Here is a 24,682-nt window from a genome sequence, read left to right as displayed (position 1 = left end):
AAACCAGGAAAAATGGCCCATTTTTTTGGCCTCCTGGGGTGTCTGTGCCCTTTTTTTCACCTCTCCCGCCTCCAAGAGCATTCAGCTGGTCAAAAATGGTGCATTTTGGGGGCAGAAATGGCCCATTTTGCCTTTTTTTGGCCTCCTGGGGTGGCTGTGCACCCCTTTTCCACACACACATACACACACACCTCCAGAACATCTCTACAGGGCAAAATTGTTGGCCTTACCTTTTAGTTCCAGCCACAGGGCTCACAAAGGTAAGTCTTGCACTCAGCTAAAAGGTGGGTGGCCGATGAAGGCAGGGCAACCTTGTGGTCCTGCATAGGCCAGATTAATGGCTTCAGCAGGCTTTAGTCTATGCAGTCCATGGGCCCTAGTTTGAGGACCCTTAATGTACAAGGACATCGAAAACTGACTTCTTATGAAGGAAGAGGTAATTCTCTAGCTGACTCAGAAGCCAAAACAGCCACACTACACAATGAGGAACCAACTCAAATGTTGCCTTTGATACCTCAATTGGAAGAACCAAAAAAAGTTCCAGTACTTAACAAGAACAGTTGGAGCAAAAAGAGTTAAGCAAACTGAGAAAGGTAAATGGATGCTACCTGGTGGCAGGCAGATGTTAAACAAACAGATCGCTAGAGAATTACTTGCATCTCTGCACCAAGGGCGCCACTGGGGAAGACAATCACTATGTAACACCATTTTGCAAAAAATATAGATGTACTGTATAGGGATCTATACAGTAGCGCAGCAAATATGGGAAAGATGTTTAATTTTCAGAAAAACTAATAAGCAACATCGCAGACAAAAAAGGGGGAGAGACCGCCTCTCTCAGAAAGTTTCAAAACTTTTAAGTAAATTACTGTATATTGAAGTGCCACCTATAGGCCAATTAAAATATATTTTAGTTTTAGTGGATCATCCAACAGGATAGATAGAAGCATTCCCTACTAGTCCCAAGGCTACTGCATCAGCTGTATCAAAAGTAATATTAGAGCAAATTATTCCTAGATATGGGATGATTACTATAATAGATAGTGATCGAGGCAGGGAGTAATGGAAGGGGTGGGGATAAAATGTGAAAGTCACATTCCTTGGAATCCTCCCAGTTCTGGAAAAGTGGAACCCAAGAACCAAGTCCTAAAAACGACCTTAACTAAAGTAATGTTGGAAACTCAGTTGCCATGGACCAAATGTTTGCCCTTTTAAGAATAAGAACTCAACTGAGAAAAGATTTGGGTGTTTCCCCTTATGAAATGTTTAGAGCCCACCTTTGGAAAACCAGAAAGGAGTTCCAAGCTTTGAGACTAAAGATAAATTTCTGAAGAACTATATTCTGGGGTTGTCTTCTGTTCTTTCTACCCTCAGGATTGTTAGCACAAATGCCACCATTGGAGTTTGCAGTTCACAGCTATACAATAGTAGATTGTGTCCTGAGTTGGAGACTTGGAGGAACGAAAAGCTCCAACTGAATTGGGATGGACCATTGCAGGTGTTGCTGACAAGGGAGGCTGCGGTAGGAATGGTTGAGAAGGGCTGGACATATTAGTGTGCCTACCATCCCCTGTCCAATTGCCTCTCCTATATCTCATATATCTTTTCTTCCATTCATATATCTTTTCCTCTATTCTTCATTGACATATTTTATTCTTATATCTTTTCTCCTATCCTTTCTTTGATATATATTACTACATGTTTAGTCTCTTTAACCTTCATTGTGTATTGGACAAAATAAATAATATATATATTACAGCAAAGTCAAAGGACTAGTGAATGCACCAGACTCCCAGTGGACATTAGAGACAATTTCTAGCCCACCCACCCCAAAAAGAGCGCGTTCCTTTCGTTGAATCGTCGCTTCTGGCAAATGAAGCTTGGGGTTCAGCTCCAAGGACAATGGAGCACCTGAAAGAAAAGGTTTGGGATGGAGCCTCAGGGAGAATAGCTACCAATGAGCCCGATGGGAGTCAAATGGGATTTGATGGCACTTCAGGAAGCACGGAATCAATCTTCAAATGCCTTACAAGCATATAGTCCCGCCTTGTGTCACTAGGTGGCGTGCTACAACACTCGGTAGAGCGGCGACTGAGCTGTTCTAGGGGAAGTAGGAGAGGCTGAATTACTGTAATCCAGTGGTCCCCAACGTTTTTTCCACCAGGGACCAGTTTCAGCAAGACAATTTTTCTATGGCCCAGTGGGGGCGGAAAGGGGCGTGGTTGGGGGCGGGATTAAGCATGGGGGTGCTGGTCCTTCCTGCCCCTCTTTCCCGCCATCGTCCTGTGGCCGGCAGAACCTGCCTCCCAAGCCCTCTTGCCCAGCGGGAGCTAAGCGCTGGAGACAGGGGGTCAGGTTGGCCCTCCTGCCTCCCCCCAGCCAAAAACGCAAAAGCGCCCCGCGGCAGAAGCCAAAAGAGGCTTGAGCCTCTCGGTCCTTCCCGCCCCTCTGTCCCATCCATCGTCCTGTGGCCGGCAGAACCTGCTTCCCGAGGCCTCTTGCCCGGCGGGAGGCGAAGCGCTGGAGGGAGGGGGTGGCGGCATGAGGGCCGGCAGCTGCTGACTCCACGGACCGGTGCAACATGCCCCGTGGCCCGGTACTGGTCCGCGGCCCGGTGGTTGGGGACCCCTGCTGTAATCCGATTGAAACGATAGAGTAGTGGATTGCTAGAACGGATATAAAGAGATGAGAAGGCGAAGGTGAGAGGAACTTCCTCTTCCGGCTAAACTACGGGATGAGGACGGCGTGGGCGGAACCTCTTGTGCAGTTTCAAGAGTCGAAGCGGCTGCCAGGAGGTGTGGGCAGGTCGGAGGAGAAGCCGAGAGCAAGTCGGGCCGTATACGGGGCAGATGCAGAGGAAGCAACGAGGGTGAAACATGGTGGCTGCTGCAGCAGATTTTTTGCCTTCCCAAATTGTATTCCTCCGGGGCTGCACGCTTTAAAACTGTTGCCTGTGATTTTCTGCTGGGAGATTTTTTTAAAAAATTGTTTTTCATGTTTCCTAAACATCAATTTTAAACAGCAGCTTTCACTTGTAGTTGTTCATTTCTTGTGATTTTATTGACCTGTTTTTCTGGGAACGGAGGAGCTTCATGGGCAAAACCGATGCCTTATATCTTGAATAGGAGGTGAGCAACATTTCATCTGTTAGTGTCCCCTCCCCCCTTCTTTCAAAACTTATATCAAAATTTGAGCAAATGCACATTGGGGCCTTTTGCACACCAAGATACGCATAAGTTCTCTACAAACCTCCATAAGTGTGCATGTGTGGAATGGAATGTCCGTACTTCTGGACTCATGCATGACTGTATTAGTGTATTTACCAATGCCAAAATTTCAAGTGATTATTCTACCATACACCTGCTTGACTGAGAGTAGACCAGAAGACCTCCAAGATCCCTTTCAACTCTACTGTGTTTGACTGATTGATTGAAAAAAAATTTTTTTATGATGGCATTGATATTTGAACTTGTATTAGGCTTCTTTAGAATAGAATAGAATAGAATAGAATAGAATAGAATTTTATTGGCCAAGTGTGATTGGACACACAAGGAATTTGTCTTGGTGCATATGTTCTCAGCGTACATAAAATAAAATATACATTTGTCAAGAATCATGTGGTACGACACTTAATGATTATCATAGGAGTCAAATAAGCAATGAAGAAGCAATATTAATAAAAATCTTAGGATATAAGCAACAAGTTACAGTCATACAGTCAACATGGGAGGAAATGGGTGATAGGAATGATGAGAAAAACTAGTACAATAGAAGTGCAGATTTAGTAGAAAGTCTGACAGTGTTGAGGGAATTATTTGTTTAGTAGAGTGATGGCATTTGGAAAAAAACTGTTCTTGTGTCTAGTTGTCTTGGTGTGCAGTGCTCTTTAGAGACGTTTTGAGGGTAGGAGTTGAAACAGTTAGTATGCCAATCACTCATAATTAACATTAAAAGTTAAAATGGAATTTTAGTGTTTGTCTTTTCATGGTAATATATGGGATGCGGATTTTTTTCTTTCTTTCACGTGTTGCAGCCATTTTTATACAATAATGAAATTAACCCATTTATATTAATCTTACAGAGAGATAGGATGCCTAGAAGAGCACTGGATAACAGAGAATGAGAAGCCCCATTAAGGTGCAAAATAAGCCATCATTCAAAATATTTTCCAATTCCTCTGGAAAGTTTGAAAACTCTTCTTCCTCAGCAGATGAAAGATGAGGGAAAGAATAACAGGAACAAGCTGGGAAAAACAGTGCACATAGAACGGGGAAAAAATCCCCATTACATCACAAATCAAAGAGGATATACAGTGTTGGGAAAACCCTGCAGAGTGCCTAATGTGGGGGGAATTGCAAATCGCAGCTGATTCTGCCCAACAGGATACATCCAGCGAAAAACCATACAAATGTTTGGAGTGTGGCAAAACCTTTTCTCAGAAAAGATTTCTCATGATTCATGGAAGAACCCATACTGGAGAGAAACTCTACCAGTGCTCCCGATGTGAAAAAAGATTTAGCATTCATTCCAATCTGGTGAAACACAAGAGGACTCACACAGGAGAGAAACCCTTTGAATGTCCTGTTTGTGGGGAAAGTTTCAGTCTGAATTTCAACCTGGTGGTACACCAGAGGACTCACACAGGAGAAAAACCATATAAATGTCCCGTTTGTGGGAAGAGTTTTATTCAGAATGGCCCCTTGGTTATACACCAGAGAACACATTCGGGAGAAAAACCATATCAGTGCCTAGATTGTGGGAAACATTTCATTCAGCGTTCCGACCTAGTTAAACACCAGAGGACTCACACAGGAGAAAAACCGTATGAGTGCTTGGATTGTGGGAAACGTTTCCGTTGGAATTTCAGCCTGAGGGTACATCACAGGACACACACAGGAGAGAACCCATATAAATGTAGTAATTGTGGGAAAGGATTCAAGAAGAGTTCTGCACTTGTGATACACCAGAGAACTCACACAGGAGTAAAACCATTTCAATGTCCGGATTGTGGGAAAAGTTTCAGTGAGAATTCCAATCTGTTGGAACACCAAAAAACTCACACTGGAGAGAAACCATATCAGTGTCTGGATTGTGGGAAAAGTTTCAGTCAGAGTTCCTATGTAGTAAAACACCAGAGGACTCGCACAGGAGAAAAACCATATGAATGTCTGGATTGTGGGAAAAGATTCCGTTGGAAATCCCAGCTGGTAGGACCCAAGAGGACTCACACCGGAGAGAAACCATATGACTGTCCAGATTGTGGGAAAAGGTTCCGTTATAATTCGAGCCTCGTAATACACCGGAGGACTCACACAGGAGAAAAACCGTATGAGTGTCTGGATTGTGGGAAAAGTTTCTGTTCGAAATCCCAGCTGGAAAGACACAAGAGGACTCACACAGGAGAGAAACCATATGTGTGTCCTGAATGCGGGAAAAGGTTCAGTCAGAATTCTGACTTGATGATACACCAGAGAACTCACTCAGGGGAGAAACCGTATGAGTGTCCAGATTGTGGGAAAGATTTCAGTATGAGGTCTAGCCTTATAAATCATGTAATGTTACACACAGGTGAGAAACCATATGAATGTCCAGATTGTGGGAAATGTTGCAGACAGAATGCCAACCTGGTGAATCATCAGAGGATTCACACAGGACAAAAGCCTTATGAGTGTCTGTATTGTGGGAAAGTTTTCAGGCAGAATTCCCATTTGGTGGAACATCAGAGTATTCACTCAAGAGAAAAACCATGTGAGTGTCCAGATTGTGGAAAGTCTTTCACACAAAGTTCCTCTCTTATCGCCCACAAGAAATTCCATACGAAGCAAAATGTGACGTGTATAGAGGAATCTACGGAGAGGGGCGGCATACAAATCTAACAAATAAAATCTTAAATTTCATTTCTATCTTTGAAAGCCCACTTGAAAATTAACCATTTTATTTCTTGCCTTATTCTTTTTAGTCGAACATGTCTTACCTTTTGCCCCTGAAAATGAGACAGGGCCTTATATTTTTTGTACCCCAAAATATGACCTTGGCCCTATTATCGGGGAAGTTGTTATTAATTTGGGAGTGCAGTAGGTAGCGAGTGTGAGGCTGGATGTCTCCCGCCGCTGCCTCCCCTCCTTGTTCTTGGCACTGGCTGAGCTGCTGGCCTGCCACCGCTGCCTTGTGGGCCAGCACTCTGCAAGGCTTGTTCTGCTGTTCCATGTAGGAACTGCAGGATTGTCGCCAGCTTCATCATACAGAGCAGCTGAGGTTCTGCTGCCGTTTCTGCTCTACAAGGCAGCGGTGGTGACCTGACGAGTCTCAGAGACTCATTTCTGGCAGGTGGGATGTGTTGTGCCATGAGACGCACAACCTACCTGTCATTTGTAGCTCCATCACGTACCTAAGTGTTGTGTCCAGAGAAACATAGAAACATAGAAGACTGATGGCAGAAAAAGACCTCATGATCCATCTAGTCTGCCCTTATACTATTTTCTGTATTTTATCTTACAATGAATATGTTTATCCCAGGCATGTTTAAATTCAGTTACTGTGGCTTTATCAACCACGTCTGCTGGAAGTTTGTTCCAAGGATCTACTAATCTTGCAGTAAAATAATATTTTCTCATGTTGCTTTTGATCTTTCCCCCAACTAACTTCAGATTGTGTCCCCTTGTTCTTGTGTTCACTTTCCTATTAAAAACACTTCCCTCTTGGACCTTATTTAACCCTTTAACATATTTAAATGTTTTGATCATGTCCCCCCTTTTCCTTCTGTCCTCCAGACTATACAGATTGAGTTCATTAAGTCTTTCCTGATACGTTTTATGCTTAAGACCTTCCACCATTCTTGTAGCCCGTCTTTGGACCCATTCAATTTTGTCAATATCTTTTTGTAGGTGAGGTCTCCAGAACTGAACACAGTATTCCAAATGTGGTCTCACCAGCACTCTATATAAGGGGATCACAATCTCCCTCTTCCTGCTTGTTATACCTCTAGCTATGCAGTCAAGCATCCTACTTGCTTTCCCTACCGCCCGACCACATTGTTCACCCATTTTGAGACTGTCAGAAATCACTACCCCTAAATCCTTCTCTTCTGAGGTTTTTGCTAACACAGAACTGCCAATACAATACAGTGGTACCTCGAGATACGAGTTTAATTCGTTCCGGACCTGTGCTCTTAAGTCGAACAGCTCTTATCTCGAACGACTTTTCCCCATAGGAATTAATGTAAATCATTTTAATTGGTTCCAGCCCTCAAAAAAATCACAAAGTTAGTCTAAATTATGCAAAAATACATGTTTTTAATGAAAAAATGTACATGTACATATAAATGAATAAACTGAACTTGTAAACTTTCTTAAACTTTTAAATTTACATATGTACACAGTAGCTAGCCTAATCATGTTTTTGCCTTTTTGGCTGCACTTTCTGCACTTTCACTTGGAGCAGCTCTTTTTGTAAAAAATGTGTCAAATGACATCTGCTTTTGCCTGCTTTTCAAAATGTTCCGAAAGTGACTCAATGAGGTGTCATTGAAAAGTGCTGCTGAACGACTCGTGGCTACTTTCTCTGGGTGATGTTTTTCCACAAAACTGACAACATTCTCCCATTGCGCTAGCATTGCTTTTATCTCACTGGTTCCTGCATCTCTTCCTCACTGCTGCTCATCTCTTGGGTCAGATCCATCTGTTGCATCTCATGGAGCGCCTTCAGGTCCTCTGTAGAGAGCGGTTCTTCATGCTCTTCGACAAGCTCATTGATGTCACCCTCGTCTACCTCCAGACCCATACACTTACCGAGTGACACAATCTCCTCCAATGGGGTGTCAGTCTCGGTGATGTCCTCGGTCTCACCCTCGGGCTCAGCAGAGTCCCTTGGTGCAACAGCAGCAGGCCACAACTTCTTCCACGCCGAGTTCAAGTTTCGCCTTGACACTTCTTGCCAGGCAAGGTCAATGATGTTAAGGCAAGAAACGATGTTGAAATGATCCTTCCAAAACTCACGCAGTGTCAAGTTGGTGTTCTCTGTTACATCGAAACATCGGCGGAACAGATGCTTCGTGTACAGCTTCTTGAAGTTGGCTATGACCTGCTGATCCATTGGTTGCAGGATTGAAGTCGTGTTGGGTGGGAGAAAGACAACCTTCACAAATTGAAATTCTTCAAGGATGTCGTCTTGAAGAGCAGGTGGGTGGCCTGGAGCATTGTCGAGCAGCAGTAAGGCTTGTAGGGGGAGTTCATTAGCCAAAAGATATTCCTTCACCGTAGGACCAAAAGCAAGATTTACCCAGTCCACAAAGAACTGCCTCGTTACCCATGCCCTTGCATTGGAGCGCCACAGGACATGGAGTCTTTCCTTCAGGATTTTGTGCGTCTTGAACGCGCGAGGATTCTCCGAATGGTACACGAATGGTTGAGAGACATAGCCTTCTTGTTCAACCAGGCTAGCAAAATGCACAACAAACTCCTCCGCTGCCTTGATGTCTGCACTCGCTGCCTCCCCATGCCGAACCACTGAGTGAATGCCACTTCTTTTTCTGAACCTGTCAAACCACCCATGGCTTGCCTTGAACTCATCTGGATCTCCCGACGAGGATGGTTCATTGCTCTTCAGATCGGCGAATATCGCACGAGCCTTCTCGCTGATGACCGCCTCTGTTATTGTATCTCCGGCCAGCTCCTTTTCTTTTATCCAAATTAGCAATAACCTCTCCATCTCTTCATGAACAGACGTCCTGAGTTGGGAAATTATTGTCGCTCCTCTTGCTGGTTTAACACCTTTAAGGATGTCCTTCTGCTTCAGGATTGTACAGATGGTGGATGTGCTGCGTTGGAACTTCCTCGCAAGGTCAACAACACGAGTCCCTTTTTCGTGCAAATTGATTATCTCCTGCTTCGCTTCTATGGGTATCATCACCTTCTTCTTCTCAGCGGCCTTTTTTGGAGCCATGCTCGCTCTAAACACCGACACCACCGAGACCTCTTTTTTACCACCGAGAAAACCGGAAGCCAACTTGCCTGCAAGCAGAAAACTTAAAATCAGCCAAGTAAGAAAGTTTAGAGGAAGGGAAGGTAAAGAGAGAAAGAAAAAGAGCAAGAAAGAAAGCAAGAAAGAGAAAGAAAGAAAGAAAGAAAGAAAGAAAGAAAGAAAGAAAGGAAGGAAGGCTCAATGGACATCCCTCACTCTCTTTCTTTCTTTCTCTTCCTTTAAAGAAAGAAAGAAAGAAAGAAAGAAAGAAAGAAAGAAAGAAAGAAAGAAAGGCTCAATGGACATCCCTCACTCTCTTTCTTTCTTTCTCTTCCTTTAAAGAAAGAAAGAAAGAAAGAAAGAAAGAAAGAAAGAAAGAAAGAAAGGCTCAATGGACATCCCTCACTCTCTTTCTTTCTCTTCCTTTAAAGAAAGAAAGAAAGAAATGCTCAATGGACATCTCTCTCTCTCTCTCTCTCTCTCTCTCTCTTTCTTTCTCTTCCTTTAAAGAAAGAAAGAAAGAAAGAAAGAAAGAAAGGCTCAATGGACATCCCTCACTCTCTTTCTTTCTCTTCCTTTAAAGAAAGAAAGAAAGAAATGCTCAATGGACATCTCTCTCTCTCTCTCTTTCTTTCTCTTCCTTTAAAGAAAGAAAGAAAGAAAGAGAGAGAGAAAGAAAGAAAGAAAGAAAGAAAGAAAGAAAGAAAGGGGGAAGGGACAGGAACAGAGGAAGGAAGCAAGGAAACTTATGAAAGGGGAGAGTAAGAGAGGAAGGGAGGGAGGGAAGAAGGTAGGAAGGAGAAAGAAAAGAAGAAATAGAGGAAGGGAAGGTAAAAGAGAGAAAGAAAAAGAGAAAGAAAGAAAGAGAAAGAAAAAAGAATGAAAGAGCAAGAGAGCAAAAGAAAGAAAGAGAGAAAGAAAGAAAGAAAGGGGGAAGGGACAGGAACAGAGGAAGGAAGCAAGGAAACTTATGAAAGGGGAGAGTAAGAGAGGAAGGGAGGGAGGGAAGAAGGTAGGAAGGAGAAAGAAAAGAAGAAATAGAGGAAGGGAAGGAAAAAGAGAGAAAGAAAAAGAGAAAGAAAGAAAAAGAGAAAGAAAGAAAGAGAAAGAAAAAAGAATGAAAGAGCAAGAGAGCAAAAGAAAGAAAGAGAGAAAGAAAGAAAGAAAGAAAGAAAGAAAGAAAGAAAGAAAGAAAGGGAAGGGACAGGAACAGAGGAAGGAAGCAAGGAAACTTATGAAAGGGGAGAGTAAGAGAGGAAGGGAGGGAGGGAAGAAGGTAGGAAGGAGAAAGAAAAGAAGAAATAGAGGAAGGGAAGGTAAAAGAGAGAAAGAAAAAGAGAAAGAAAGAAAGTGAAAGAAAAAAGAATGAAAGAGCAAGAGAGCAAAAGAAAGAAAGAGAGAAAGAAAGAAAGAAAGAAAGAAAGGGGGAAGGGACAGGAACAGAGGAAGGAAGCAAGGAAACTTATGAAAGGGGAGAGTAAGAGAGGAAGGGAGGGAGGGAAGAAGGTAGGAAGGAGAAAGAAAAGAAGAAATAGAGGAAGGGAAGGTAAAAGAGAGAAAGAAAAAGAGAAAGAAAGAAACAGAAAGAAAAAAGAATGAAAGAGCAAGAGAGCAAAAGAAAGAAAGAGAGAAAGAAAGAAAGAAAGAAAGGGGGAAGGGACAGGAACAGAGGAAGGAAGCAAGGAAACTTATGAAAGGGGAGAGTAAGAGAGGAAGGGAGGGAGGGAAGAAGGTAGGAAGGAGAAAGAAAAGAAGAAATAGAGGAAGGGAAGGTAAAAGAGAGAAAGAAAAAGAGAAAGAAAGAGAAAGAGAAAGAAAAAAGAATGAAAGAGCAAGAGAGCAAAAGAAAGAGAGAAAGAAAGAAAGGCAACTCCCACTCTCTTTCTATCCCTCTTTCTTTCTCCCTCTTCCTTTCTATCTATCCTCTTCCTTTATCTCCTCTTTCCATCTCTCCCTCTCTTGCTATCTCTCCCCCCTCTCCCTCTCTCTCCCCCCTCTCTCCCTCTCTCTTTCTCTCTCTCTCTCTTGCTATCTCTTTCTCTCCCTCTCACACGGTAGCGACAGCGGAAGGGCGGCGTTGGGCGATGCAGCCGCGGGCAACTCACTCCCTCTCTTGCTATCTCTTTCCCTCACACACGGTAGGCGGCGCGCAGCGGGAGGGTGATGGCGGCGGCAGCGACAGCCGCAGCGAGTGATAGGCACTCCCCGAACCCCCAACCCGGCCGCCCCTAAGCCCCCGCAAAGGAAAGCAAAGCAAAGCAAGCCGAGCGGAGAAAAAAATCGGGCAAAATTCCGACCGCATGGTCGATTGCGAACTTCTGCGCTTGGCTTCAGGGCTCAGCTGGGAAGCGGCACGGGTGGTTTAAAAGGTCTCCGCCGGCACGGGGGCTTCCTAGCCCCCCCCGAACCCCCAACCCAGGTTTGGGGGGTGCTAGGAAGCCCCCCATGCCGGCGGAGACCTTTTAAACCACCCGTGCCGCTCCCCAGCTGAGCCCTGAAGCCAAGCGCCCCCCCCCCCAACCCCCAACCCGGCTGCCCCTAAGCCCCCGCAAAGCAAAGCAAAGCAAGCCAAGCGGTCGGGAAAAATTCCGACCGCATGGCCGATTGCACAACCTCCCGACCTCGCTTTCCCGACGCCGTTCGTCCCCCCACCCACCCCCAAGCAGAAGCCAAGGACCCCCACCCCCAAACAGAAGCCAAGCGAATGCTTACCAAGTTGGAGTACTGTACTGTACTTCGAGCAGAGACGAGCCGGGCGCTTCCTTGCCTTCCTTCCTTCACTGAAAGAGTCAGGGAGGCGTTGCTCGTATCCCGGATATGAGCTCGTGAGGCGAACGGAAATGACGCTCCCTCCCAAGCTCGTATCTCGAGTAGCTCGTAAGTAGAGCTGCTCGTAAGTCGGGGTTCCACTGTACAGTGATCCCTCTATTATCGCGAGGGTTCCGTTCCAAGACCCCTCGCGATAATCGATTTTTCGCGATGTAGGGTTGCGGAAGTAAAAACACCATCTGCGCATGCGCACCCTTTTTTTCTATGGCCGCACATGCGTAGATGGTGGAGTTCGCGTTCCCCGCCGCCCACGCAAAGGGGAAACCCGATTCGGCTCCTCGCTGCTGCTGCGCTACCGAGCAGATCAGCTGCTGGGCGGCCGAAGGAACCTTCCCTGGGTCTTCCCCCTCTTGCTGGCGGGCGGGCGAGCGGTGGGCATCAGCGAGAAGCCGGGGTTTCCCCTTTGCGTGGGCAGCCGGGAAGACCCAGGGAAGGTTTCTTCGGCCGCCCAGCAGCTGATCTGCTCGGTAGCGCAGCAGCAGTGAGGAGCCGAATCGGGGTTTCCCCTTTGCTGATGCCCCCGCTCGCCCGCCCGCCGCCTGCCGCCCGCCAGCAAGAGGGGGAGAGATAGAGAAAGAGAGAGAAGGAAAGAAAGAGATGAGAGAGGGAGGAAGAGAGTGTGAGAGAGGAAGAAGCAAGATAGAGAAAGAGAGAGAGAAAGAAAGATGAGAAAGGAAGGAAGAGAGTGACGTCATCGATGAAAAAATCGCGATATAGCGTTTCGCGAAGATCGAGATCGCGAAACTCGAGGGATCACTGTACTCAGATTGAGGATTCCTTTTCCCCAAGTGCAGAGAAGCCCATTGTAAAAGAAAACTCACGAGTTTAATCAAACTTCTTGAACTCCCAAGAAGTTTTCTTTTACAATGGGCTTCTCTGGACACAACACCGAGGAACACAACAGAGCTACAAGTGTCAGATAGGGCAAACGCCTCGCAGTGGGGCGCAATTTGGGGATGGCAAGTTGGGTGGGGTGGGGTGAGCCCCCGTGACTTCCCCCCCCCGCTTAATTCAAGAAGCAGAGGCTGGAGAGAGAGGACACAACTCCAAGAGACAGGTGGCTATTCCTGCAGGGGAGTTGCACACACTGTCCCCGCTTGAAGCACATGGGGAGGGCAACTGGGGGATGAGTCCCTGAGCTGGTGAGCAAGCGAGGGAGGCATGTGTGGGAGGCAGAGCCGAAGGGACGGTGAGGCCAATCTGCAGCCCAGGGCTCTCTAGCTCATTGTTTCCCAACCTTGGGTACTTGAACATATTTGGACTTCAACTCCCAGAATTCCCCAGCCAGCAAATGCTGGCTAGGGAATTCTGGGAGTTGAAGTCCACATATCTTCAAGTGGCCAAGGTTGGGAAACACTGCTCTAGCTGACTGTAGAGTCCCACATTTTGAAATGTTTCATGTTTCCAAAAAAATTTCAATGTTGACTTCAGTGAAGTGTTTTGTTTTTTTTGAACTTTATTAATTTTCTTAAAATTCACACACAGACTTACAAACATTTAACACATAATAGGGGTTAAATTTACCCCTCTCATCTTTGAAGATTCATTTTTGATACAGAAAACGAATATATTCATAATTCATCAAATCAACATAGTAATCTAAATGAAAAGAAGAATATTGTTCAAACATTCCAATAATATAAAAGTCGAGGTAATAAAAAACAGAAAATATAAAATCATTTTAGTATATTCACACATTTCTCATATTGTATAATTTTTGTTTTTCTTTTTATCAATCAACTTATAAACTTTATTCCAAATAGTATAAAATTCAGATTCTTCTTGGTCCTTCAATCTTTGTGTCATCATATCCATCTCTGCACAGACTAAAATTTTCTTTATTACATCTTTTTGGGGGATATTTTCCCCCTTCCAATTTTGTGCATAAGCTATCCTAGCCGCTGTTAAAATATGAACTATTAAATACAAAATACAGTGGTACCTCGGTACTCGAACGCTTTGGTTCTCGTACATTTCGGATAACGAACAAAATTTTCGGCAAAAATTTGCTTCGGTATCTGAACAAAAATTCAGATACCGAACAGCCCCAGAAAATTTTGTTCATTATCCGAAATGTTACTGCCAGGGGCTGCTGCAATCCCAGCAGCTTTAGGGAGCTGAGGAGCTCTATAAGTGCTCCAAGCTGCAGGAAGGGTGGGAGCGGCTGCAATCCCGGCAGCTTCAGGGGGCTCCTTTCCTCATTGCTTCTTATTATTACCTGTAAGCAGCTGCAAAAATTTTCTCCTTCCTGGCGGCGGCTTCCCTTCGTGTAGCAACAGCGCCGGGAACATCACGTGATGAAGGGAAGCCACCGGAGCCATCTCAGCAGTTGCCGCCGCTCCAGCAGGAGAAAATTTTTGCAGCTGCTTACAGGTAATAATACGAAGCATTGAGGAAAGGAGCCCCCTGAAGCTGCCGGGATTGCAGCCGCCCCCACCCTTCCTGCAGCTTGGAGTACTGAATTTATTTATCCCATAGGAAATAAAGAAAATAGATTTAATTGGTTCCCAGCGAGTTAACAGGGACTGGGAACCAATTAAATCCATTTCCATTATTTCCTATGGGATAAATAAATTTGGTACTCGACCAAATTGGTTCTCGACCACACTTCTGGAACGAATTGTGGTCGAGAACCAAGGCACCACTGTATCTTTTTTATAATTCCGCTTGGTTATGCCTAACAAATAAAATTCTGGGTCTTTTTTCTATTTCTTGTAGTACAATCTCTTTTAACATTTTTTCTATCATTTTCCAATATATCTTAACTTTATAACAGGTCCACCATTGATGATAGTAAGAGCCTATTTCCTTTTTACATTTCCAGCATTTTGGGGATATATTTGGAAACATTTTGGCAATTCTATTTGGTGGAAAGTGTTTTCAGTGAAGTGTTTTTTGTTGGAGTAACGTTTATCCTAAGATTTTTATTAATATTGATTGTTTCTTCATTGCTTATTTGACTCCTGTGACAGTCATTAAGTGTTGTACCTCATGATTCTTGACAAATGTGTATATTTTCTTTTATGTACACTGAGAACATATGCACCAAAGACAAATTCCTTATGTGTCCAATCACACTTGGCCAATAAAAAATTCTATTCTCTATCTACTATTCTCAGTTACAATATTCAGCAACAAGTCTTCAGCCACCACAAGGCACACTAATTCACAAGCCACTATAAACCATACTAAGCCATGTCACAAGCTACACCTATGCAAAGGTGCATTACTTTTGTCAGCCAATCGGATTACATTACAGTCTGTATATTCACCATGACTAAGCAGTTTTACATTGTTAAAAGTTGCTACAATTCTTCTCTCTGCAATTTGGAATATTGCATCAGATAGGCCGTGACTCTGACATATCCGTGTTAAATCATTGTGATTACAGTGGTACCTCATCTTACGAACGCCTCTTCTAATGAACTTTTCGAGATAAGAACCCGGTGTTTAAGATTTTTTTGCCTCTTCTTCCGAACTATTTTCACCTTACGAACCCAAGTCGCTGCTGCTGGGATGAAGGGGTTTCTTTTTTTCCCCTTTTTTGAAGAAAGAAAAGGGAGGGGCGGCTTGGAGGGGGAAAGAGTTTGCATTTTAAAAAGTAGGAGAACAGCGTGCTTGCACAGGCACTGAAAGGGTATCTTTTGAAGAAAGAAAAGGGAGGGGCGGCTTGGAGGAGGAAAGATTTTGCAGAGAACAACGTGCTTGCAAAGGCACTGAAAGGGTGTCTTTTGAAGAAAGAAAAGAGAGGGGCGGCCCCCTTGCCTTTCTTCCTTCCCACTCACCCTTTAGCCTAGCCTTGCTTCTTCCACCCGCCCCCTTTAGCTGCTGCTCCCTGCCCTCTGTTCGCCTCCCTTCTAAAGTTTGGGATTTTCCTGAAGGATTTGCACGCATTATTTGCTTTTACATTGATTCCTATGGGAAACATTGTTTCGTCTTACGAACTTTTCACCTTATGAACCTCCTCCTGGAACCAATTAAGTTCGTATCATGAGGTACCACTGTATTTGTGTTACGACTAGGGAATTTGGGGTATGAGCTGTTGCTGTTTACAAAGACTGAGGGGGGGGGAAGTGTTGAATAGGTTAGCTTGACTGTTTTGTAGCATTTTTTGTTGATGGGTCCTTTTAATGGTGGGAGGGTTCTCGAGTCCTTTAGTTTGTTACTTACAAAGTTGTAGAAGGAGCAGTTGGGTTTTGTGGGCAGAAGGTTTTCCTCTTGTACGCTGTAATAGTTGAAGCATTTTGTCTTTATTTGGTGGCATATATTTTTGTAGCAGTTTTTGAAGTTAGCTACATAGCCTGCTTTGGTTTTTTTCACGAGAGGGGTGGATTTTTTTGGACATTACCATCCTTTGGGTTTCTACAGCCTCTGGATATTTCTCAGGTTCCAGCTCTCCCTTGCCCTCACTCTCTGATTTCAGCTGGCAAGAACACTGTCCTAGGGCAGTTGTTCCCAACCTTAGCAACTTGAAGATATCTGGACTTCAACTCCCAGAATTCCCCAGCCAGCATTTTCTTGCTGGGGAATTCTGGGAGTTGAAGTCCAGATATCTTAAAGTTGCCAAGGTTGGGAAACACTGTCCTAGGGTACCAAGATGGGCCTGGTTCATCCTCCTCAGAATCTGTCACAACAGCCCTGGTCGTGGACCACTCACAACAGGTGGAATAGCTTTCTTTATTGGCCAAGCGTGATTGGACACACAAGGAATTTGTCTTTGGTGCATGAGCTTTCAGTCTACGTACAGAAAACAAAGTGAAATATTGTATAGTCAAATATCATAAATCATAAAATGCAATCATCAATCATAAGATACAAACAAGTGATCAGAACAAATGACAGACTCAATACAGTAATTCCTCTGTACGACTGTAAGCAGCTCAAACATACGACCCAAACTTTCCAAGGAGATGGAAGGCCATTGTTCACATAAGTGTTTGCCAGTCATTGTTATGATTTAGTTTTATGGATATTGTAAGATAAATTGTAAGGAATTTAATTTTATCAATAAATAATAGCATTATTAAGTATTATATCAAGTTTTCTTCAACTTACCTATAGTTTACCTAAGAATTAAAACTTTAACACAGAGATACAGAGAGAGTGGGAGATATAGAGATGGAGAGAGAGACACAGAAACAAAGGAGGAAGAGAGAGATACCTAGACAGTGGGGAGAGAGAAGGTTTTTGTGGTTTCCAGTTCTCTGTCCTAATGACTGGCTGGGTAGGCTTTCTGGCTCCTGGTGGGTTTTTTTCTGTGTGAGACAGATCCAAATGGTTCTTTGAGTGTTTAAGTTTACCGACCCCTGCTATGGAGGATATACCATACTGGTTAGCAGCGTTAGCTGAACATGGAAGTAAAAGAAACTAAAATCAGAGAAGAGAAAACGGGTCAAGCTTCAATCTTACAGCTTCTCTAAGTTGCAGAGGCAAATTTTGAGGAGTTACCATGGATACATGCACAGTCCAAGGAGAAAAACTATCAGAAACCATGGGACATATACTTTCTCGTTTCCTATCTGGATGTCATTTCTAGCGCCCCACCCCCTTGAAAATGGCGCTTTCCTTTTTTTTAATTTCCCGTTTCTGGCAAACGAGGCTTCGGGCTCAGGTCTAGGGACAATGAGAGACCTGGATGAAAAGGACTGGAAATAGAGCCTCAGGGAGAAAAGCCATCGGTGGGAATCGAATAGGACTGGATGGCGTGGAATCAGTGGAAACATCTTGAAACGCCTTACGGTAAAGCGAGCATGTACCTCCACCACACATCGCTAGATGGCGCGCTACAAAGAAACAACACTCGGTAAAGATGCAGCTGAGCTCTTCTAGGGAAGGGAGAGAGATATTGAACGGGTTGAAACGATAGATTAGTGGATTGCTAGAGCGAATGGACAGCGAGAGAGAGAGAGAAGGCGAAGGGCAGAGTAACTTCCTTTTTCTGCTTACCCACTGGAGGAACATGGCGGCGGCGGCGGAACTTTGTGTGCCTTTTGAAGAGTAGAAGCGGCTCCTGGGAGGTGAGTGGAGGAAAAGTCGGAAGGGAAGCTGGGAGCAAGTCGGGCCCTTTGGGTTCCTCCATGGCGGGGAAGCATCGAAAGGAAAAGAATGAAACACGTGGGTTCCTGCTGCATCTTATTTCGCTCCCCAAATTTTATTCCTCTGCACGATTTAAAACTTCTGCCTGTGATTTTCTCCCCGGAAATGACAGATTTGGGAGATTTAAAGAATTTTTTTTCATCTTTCTTAACCGCCCATCTCCCTCACACTTCAGGAAACACTGGATTCCTTGAGACTTTATCGATATGTTGCTTTGATGGCAAGCGAGGAGCTTCGTGGGCAAAAGGGATGCTTTAAATCAGGGGTCCCCAAACTTTTTACACAGGGGGCCAGTTCACTGTCCCTCAAACTGTTGGAGGGCCAGACTATAAAAAAAAACCTGCGGTTTTCTTAATGCCGCCACCTTGAGGGAGGAGGAGGAGGAGGTGAAGTGGAGCAAGTCACCAACTCCTTGCCGAGTTTTCTCTTTCTTTCTCTCTCTCTTCCTTCCTCTCCTTTCTCTCTCTCTCTCTCTCACTTTCTTTCTCTCTCTCACTCACTTTCTTTGTATCTCTCCCTCTTCCTCTCACTCTCTATTCCTTTCTTTCTCTCTCTTTCTCTCTGTCCCTCTTTCTCTTGCTTTCTCTCTCTCTCACTCTTTCTCTTGTTTTCTTTCTCTCTCTTTCCCTCACTATTTCTTTCTCTTTCTTTCTCTGTCCCTCTCACTTGATTTTTTCTCTCTCACTCACTATCTCTCCCTCTCTATCTCTCCCTTTCTTTCTCTCTCTCTCTGTCCCTCTGTCTCTTTCTCTCTCTCTCTTTTTCTTTCTCTCTGTCCCTCTCACTTGATTTTTTTCTCTCTCACTCTTTCTCTTTTGCTTTCCTTCTCTCTCTTGTTCTCTTGCTATCTCTATTTCTCTCCCCCCCCTCTTGCTCTTTCTTTTTCTCACTTTCTCTCTCCTTTCTTTCTATCTCGCTCTCTGTCTGTTGATCACTCTCTCTCACACTCTCTTTCTCTCTCTCTCTTGTTCTCTCTTTCTCTCTTCCTTACCTCTCTGCGGAGGTTGGGGGCGGGGAGGCATGGTACCGGCACATCCGCAACGGGCAGGGGCGGGGGCAGCCACGTCTCCCTTCTCCCACTGCCTATGTCTACCGCCGGCGCCTCCCGCCAAGTCGGCGGCCGGCGCTGCAGGTTTCTCGGGCGGGAGCTGCCACTTCCCTCCGGGCAGCCCATCCAGGCGGCCGTAGAAAGTGCAATAATCTCTGCACTTTCTATGGCTGCCTGGCTGGGCTGCCCAGAGGGAAGTGGCAGCTCCCATCCGAGGAACCTGCAGTGACAGCCACTGGTGGTAGATATAGGTGGGAGAAGGAAAGGGAGCCACGGCCGCAGCCGCTCCCCCTCCACCGCGGATGGGCGGGTGCTGAGCATCTCTATTGTGGCCTCTCCGCCCCCATTCTCCTGCCAGCCCGCCTGGCATGGAGCGGGGAATCTCGGCACCAGCATTTGCGGCCGGCGGGCGCAGCCGCAGCTCTGTCTTTCACCCACCGCCGTCGCCTCCAGCCAAGCTGGCAGCAGTCGCTGTGAGTTCCTCGGGCGGGATCTGCCACTTCTCTCCGGGCAGCCCAGCCAGGCAGCTGTAGAAAGTGCTATAATCTCTGCACTTTCTACGGTTGCCTGGCTGGGCTGCCTAGACTACAGGGAGTGGCAGCTCCTGCCCGAGGAACCTGCAGTGACGGCCACCGGCGATAGATATAGGTGGGAGAAGGAAAGGGCGCCACGGCCGTAGCCGCTCCTCCCCGCCACAGATGGGCATGTGCCAAGCATCTCGGTTGTGGCCTCCCTGCCCCCATCCACCAGCCAGCCCGCCTGGCATGGGGCAGGGAATCTCGGCACCAGCATTTGTGGTGGGCGGGTGCGGCTCTTTCTTTCACCCACCGCCGTCAACTCCAGCCAAGCCGGCAGCAGTCGCCACAAGTTCCTCGGATGGGTTCTGCCACTTTCTAATAATTTCTGCACTTTCTACGGCCGCCTGGCTGGGCTGCCCAGAGGGAGTGGCAGCTCCCACCCAAGGAACCTGCAGCGATGGCTGCTGGCGGGAGAAGGAAAGGGAGCCGCAGCTGCCCTCGCCTGCTGTGGATGGGCGGGTGCCGAGCCTCTCGGTTGTGGCCTCTCCGCCCCCATCCCCCTGCCAGCCCACAAGGGGATGGGGAGTCCGCGCGCACGTGCAACATTCAGAATAAGAAACCTTCGCCATTCAAAAAAAGAAAAACTTTAGCCGGCCTCACACTTTCGTCACTCCCCGCCCCCAAGTCCAACGCCCGGCTCCATGTAAAATCTCGTGTGCTGCCACAGGCCGGATAAATTGCCTCAGCGGGCCGCATCCGGCCCCCGGCCTGTAATTTGGGGACCGCTGCTTTAAATCTTGCATCGTTTCATCTGTTACTGTCCCCACCTTTCTAAAATTAGATATAAAAAATTAGAGCAAATGCACTTCTGGAACATTTTGCACACTGAAATAGACATATATTGTCTACACTCTACATACATAAATTGATGAGTTTCTAATTATGTGCTCATAATCTACCTGCACGTAGAAGTGACTTACCCAAGCCAAAAAGAGAGTCTTGAGTCGATATTTGAGCTTGATGTTGCTAGTCTATTTCCCAAATGAATCATCATTAATTTTAGAGGTAAAAACAGAATGTTAATGTTTCTTTTTTTTTCATAAATGCATGCAGTGGGGTGTTTTTTTTTTGTTTTTTTTTGCTGCTTTCACATGTTCTGTAACCGTTTTTTAAACAATAATAAAACTAACCCATTAAGATGAATGCACAATTTAATTTCATATATTTTAGATAGTAATTTTCTACTGGCAGGTTTGGGACATTTAAAGAAATCTTAATATATGTTTCATAATTGATAATCGCTCATCTCCTTCCGCCTTCATGTAACATTTGGTTTCTGTTATTGACCTGTTTTTTTCCTGGCAAGTAAGGAGTTTCATGGGCAAAAGAGATGCTTATGACTGAGTCGATATTTGAACTTGGATATTGTTAGTTTTCTATATGCCAAATCAATCATAAATAATATTAGAGATTAAAATAGAGTTTTGATGTTTGTTTTTTCGTTCTAATATATAGTGTGTTTGATTTTTTTTGCTGCTTTCACATGCCCTGCAGCCATTTTTAAACAATAATTAAACTAACCTATTTATATTAATCTTACAGAGAGAGAAAAGATACAGAGAAGAGCACTCTGGACAACAGAGAAAAGCAGCATTAAAGTGCAAAATAAGCCATCAATCAAAATCTTTTTCAAAACCTCTAGAAAGTGAAAAAACTCTTCTTCCTCAGCAGATGAGAGACAAGGGAAAGAATAACGAGAACAAGTTCTGATCTGGAAAAAATAGAGTATATGGAACTGAAGAAATGAGTATATGAACAGTCAAAGAAGATAATTTCTAAATAAAGAGAAAACGGAGAACACCTGGAAGTGACTGGGAAGAAATATATTCCACGGATAGCCAAAAGCGGCAGCCTTTGATGAAGGAAATAGTGGCTCAAATCAAACAACCACCAGGTAAAAATCAGAAAGAATAACGAGAACAAATTCTGATCTGGAAAAAATAAAGTATATGGAACTGAAGAAACGAGTATATGAACAGACAAAGAAGATAATTTCTAAATAAAGAGAAAATGGAGAACATCTGGAAGTGACTGGGAAGAAATATATTCCACAGATAGCCAAAAGTGGCAGGCCTTTGATGAAGGAAATAGTGGCTCAAATCAAACAACCACCAGGTAAAAAAATCAGAAATATTTTTCGCTTCAAGAATCCAAGACTAGTAGTGTTAGAAAAATCCCACTGACTGCCTAATGTGAGACAAACACAGAATGGAGATCACAGCTGATTGTGCAGGAGAGGATATACCCAATGAAAAGCCATACAAATGTTTGGAGTGTGGCAATAGCTTTACTCAGAAAAGCTCCCTTGTGATTCATGGAAGGACCCATACCGGAGAGAAGCTCTATCAGTGCTCCCAATGTGACAAAAGATTTAGCTTGCATTGGAATCTAGTGACCCACCAGAGGACTCACACAGGAGAGAAACCATATGAGTGTGCGGAATGTGGGAAAAGTTTCACTCAAAGTTGCCACCTGGTGAAACACCAGAGGATTCACACAGGAGAAAAGCCTTATGAGTGTCTGCATTGTGGGAAAAGTTTCAGGCAAGGTGCCCATCTGTTGGAACATCAGAGTATTCACTCAAGAGAACCATATGAGTGTCCAGATTGTGGGAAAGATTTCAGTAGTAAGCCTAACCTTATAAATCATGTAAGGTTACACACAGGGGAGAAACCATTCAAGTGTCCAGATTGTGGGAAAGATTTCAGTAGTAAGTCTAGCCTTACAAATCATGTAAGGTTACACACAGAGGAGAGGCCATTCAAGTGTCCAGATTGTGGGAAAGATTTCAGTAGTTACTCTAGCCTTACAAATCATGTAAGGTTACACACAGGGGAGAGGCCATTCAAGTGTCCAGATTGTGGGAAAGATTTCACTAGTAAGTCTAGTCTTACAAATCATGTAAGGTTACACACGAGGGAGAAACCATTCAAGTGTTCAGATTGTGAGAAGTGTTTCGCACAAAGTTCCTCTCTTATTAATCACAAGAAATTCCATATGAAGCAGAATTTGAAATGAGTAGAGGAATCTTGAATTTCATTTCTCTTCTTTCTTTGGATGTCCAGTGTCAGCTCAGGTGAGCCTGCTGGGCCGGTGCTGTCATTTTCAATGGGGGGAGAAAGCAAGGCTGTAACCTAATACAGTGGTACCTCATCTTACGAAGGCCTCTTCTAACGAACCTTTCAAGATACGAACCCGGTGTTTAAGATTTTTTTGCCTCTTCTTCCGAACTATTTCCACCTTACGAACCCAAGCCGCTGCTGCTGGAATGAAGGGGTTTCTTTTTTTCCCCTTTTTTGAAGAAAGAAAAGGGAGGGGCGGCTTGGAGGGGGGGGAACTGCATTTTAAAAACTAGGAGAACAGCGTGCTTGCAGGCACTGAAAAGAGTGTCTTTTGAAGAAAGAAAAGGGAGGGGTGGCTTGGAGACGAAAGAGTTTGCATTAACAAAGCTAGGAGAACTGGAGTGCTTGCAGAGGCACTGAAAGGGTGTCTTTTGAAGAAAGAAAAGGGAGGGGTGGCTTGGAGACGAAAGAGTTTGCATTAACAAAGCTAGGAGAACTGGAGTGCTTGCAGAGGCACTGAAAGGGTGTCTTTTGAAGAAAGAAAAGGGAGGTGCCTTTCTTCCTTCCCACTCACCCTTTAGCCTAGCCTTGCTTCTTCCACCCGCCCCCTTTAGCTGCTCCTCCCTGCCCTCTGTTCGCCTCCCTTCTAAAGTTTGGGATTTTCCTGAAGGATTTGCACGCATTATTTGCTTTTACATTGATTCCTATGGGAAACATTGTTTCATCTTACGAACTTTTCACCTTAGGAACCTCCTCCTGGAACCAATTGAGTTTGTATCATGAAGTACCACTGTACCTAGGTTTTGAGGACTTGTGACTGTGATCGGCTGTCAACGTGGGCGCATACCAATGACGTCAGACAGCTCTGCATCTTCCTGGAGCTGCTGAGAAACAGCTATTCACAAGCCTCTTATTGATTACCAGCCCAACAAAGAGATTGGATAGCAATTAATCACTGGGTGTGGTGCGGATAATATAATGTGATGGGGAGCACAAGGTAAGCAGCTCTGACAAAACTTACACGTTGCAATTCATTGTGTTTGTCAGTTCGTGCCAGAGGAGGAGTAAATGAACTTGTTACAAGCCAGGATTGTCTATGGACTCTTTATTTCTCTACCTGACACCCAGTTGAAAATTAACCATTTATTTGCTTATTTGATCCCTATGACAATCATTAAGTGTTGTACCACATGATTCTTGACAAATGTATATTTTATTTTATGTACGCTGAGAGCATATGCACCAAGACAAATTCCTTGTGTGTCCAATCACACTTGGCCAATAAAAATTCTATTCTATTTAATTTCTTGCCTTATGCCCTATGATTCTCTGTATTGTGGGAAAAGTTTCAAGCAGAATTCCAACTTGGTGATTCACCAGAGGATTCACACAGGAGTAAACATAGAAGACTTACGGCAGAAAAAGACCTCATGGTCCATCTAGTCTGCCCTTATACTATTTCCTGTATTTCACCTTACAATGGATATATGTTTATCCCAAGCATGTTTAAATTCAGTTACTGTGGATTTACCAACCACGTCTGCTGGAAGTTTGTTCCAAGGATCTACTACTCTTTCAGTGAAATAATATTTTCTCATGTTGCTTTTGATCTTTCCCCCAACTAACTTCAGATTGTGTCCCCTTGTTCTTGTGTTCACTTTCCTATTAAAAACACTCAAGTGTTCAGAATGTGGGAAAGGTTTCAGTTGTAAGTCTGAACTGGTGAAGGTGCAGAAGACTCATACTGGAGAGAATTCATACGAGTATATGTGTTGTGGGAAAATTTTCAGTCAGAATTCCAATTAGGTGATACACCACAGAACACGCACAGGTGAAAAACCATATCGGGGTCTAGATTGTCTGGGAAAAGTTTCAGTCAGAATTCCCAGCTGGTTATGCACCAGAGGGCTCACGCAGGAGAAAAACCATCTTGAGTGTTCAAAATGGGGGAAAATTTTCAATTGCAAGTCTGACCTGGAAAAACACTAGAAGACTCACACGGGAGAGAAAACATATGTTTGCATTATGGAAAAAGATTTAGCATGCATTCAAATCTGGTGAAACCCAAGGGTACTTACACAGGGGAGAAACTCATTGAATGTCCTGTTTGT

General features: G+C 44.6%; 1 protein-coding gene across 1 annotated transcript in view; it reads left to right on the top strand.

Moving 5' to 3' along the window:
• Window positions 1–23,874, top strand: part of LOC139163082 (zinc finger protein 585A-like) — a 51,927-nt gene extending 28,053 nt beyond the window's left edge. Inside the window, exons 4-5 of the mRNA XM_070744023.1 lie at window positions 4,557–5,790; window positions 21,896–23,874. Coding sequence (XP_070600124.1) covers window positions 4,557–5,790; window positions 21,896–22,527 — 1,866 coding nt within the window. The 3' untranslated portion in view covers window positions 22,528–23,874. The remainder of the gene's footprint in view (window positions 1–4,556; window positions 5,791–21,895) is intronic.
• The last annotated feature ends 808 nt before the right edge of the window (window positions 23,875–24,682 follow it).

The sequence above is a fragment of the Erythrolamprus reginae genome, chromosome 2 (genome assembly GCF_031021105.1).
Source record: "Erythrolamprus reginae isolate rEryReg1 chromosome 2, rEryReg1.hap1, whole genome shotgun sequence".
NCBI classification, from domain to species: Eukaryota; Metazoa; Chordata; class Lepidosauria; order Squamata; family Dipsadidae; genus Erythrolamprus; species Erythrolamprus reginae.
Note: the sequence above shows the minus strand (reverse complement) of the source record. Positions and strands in the feature narration are given on the sequence as shown.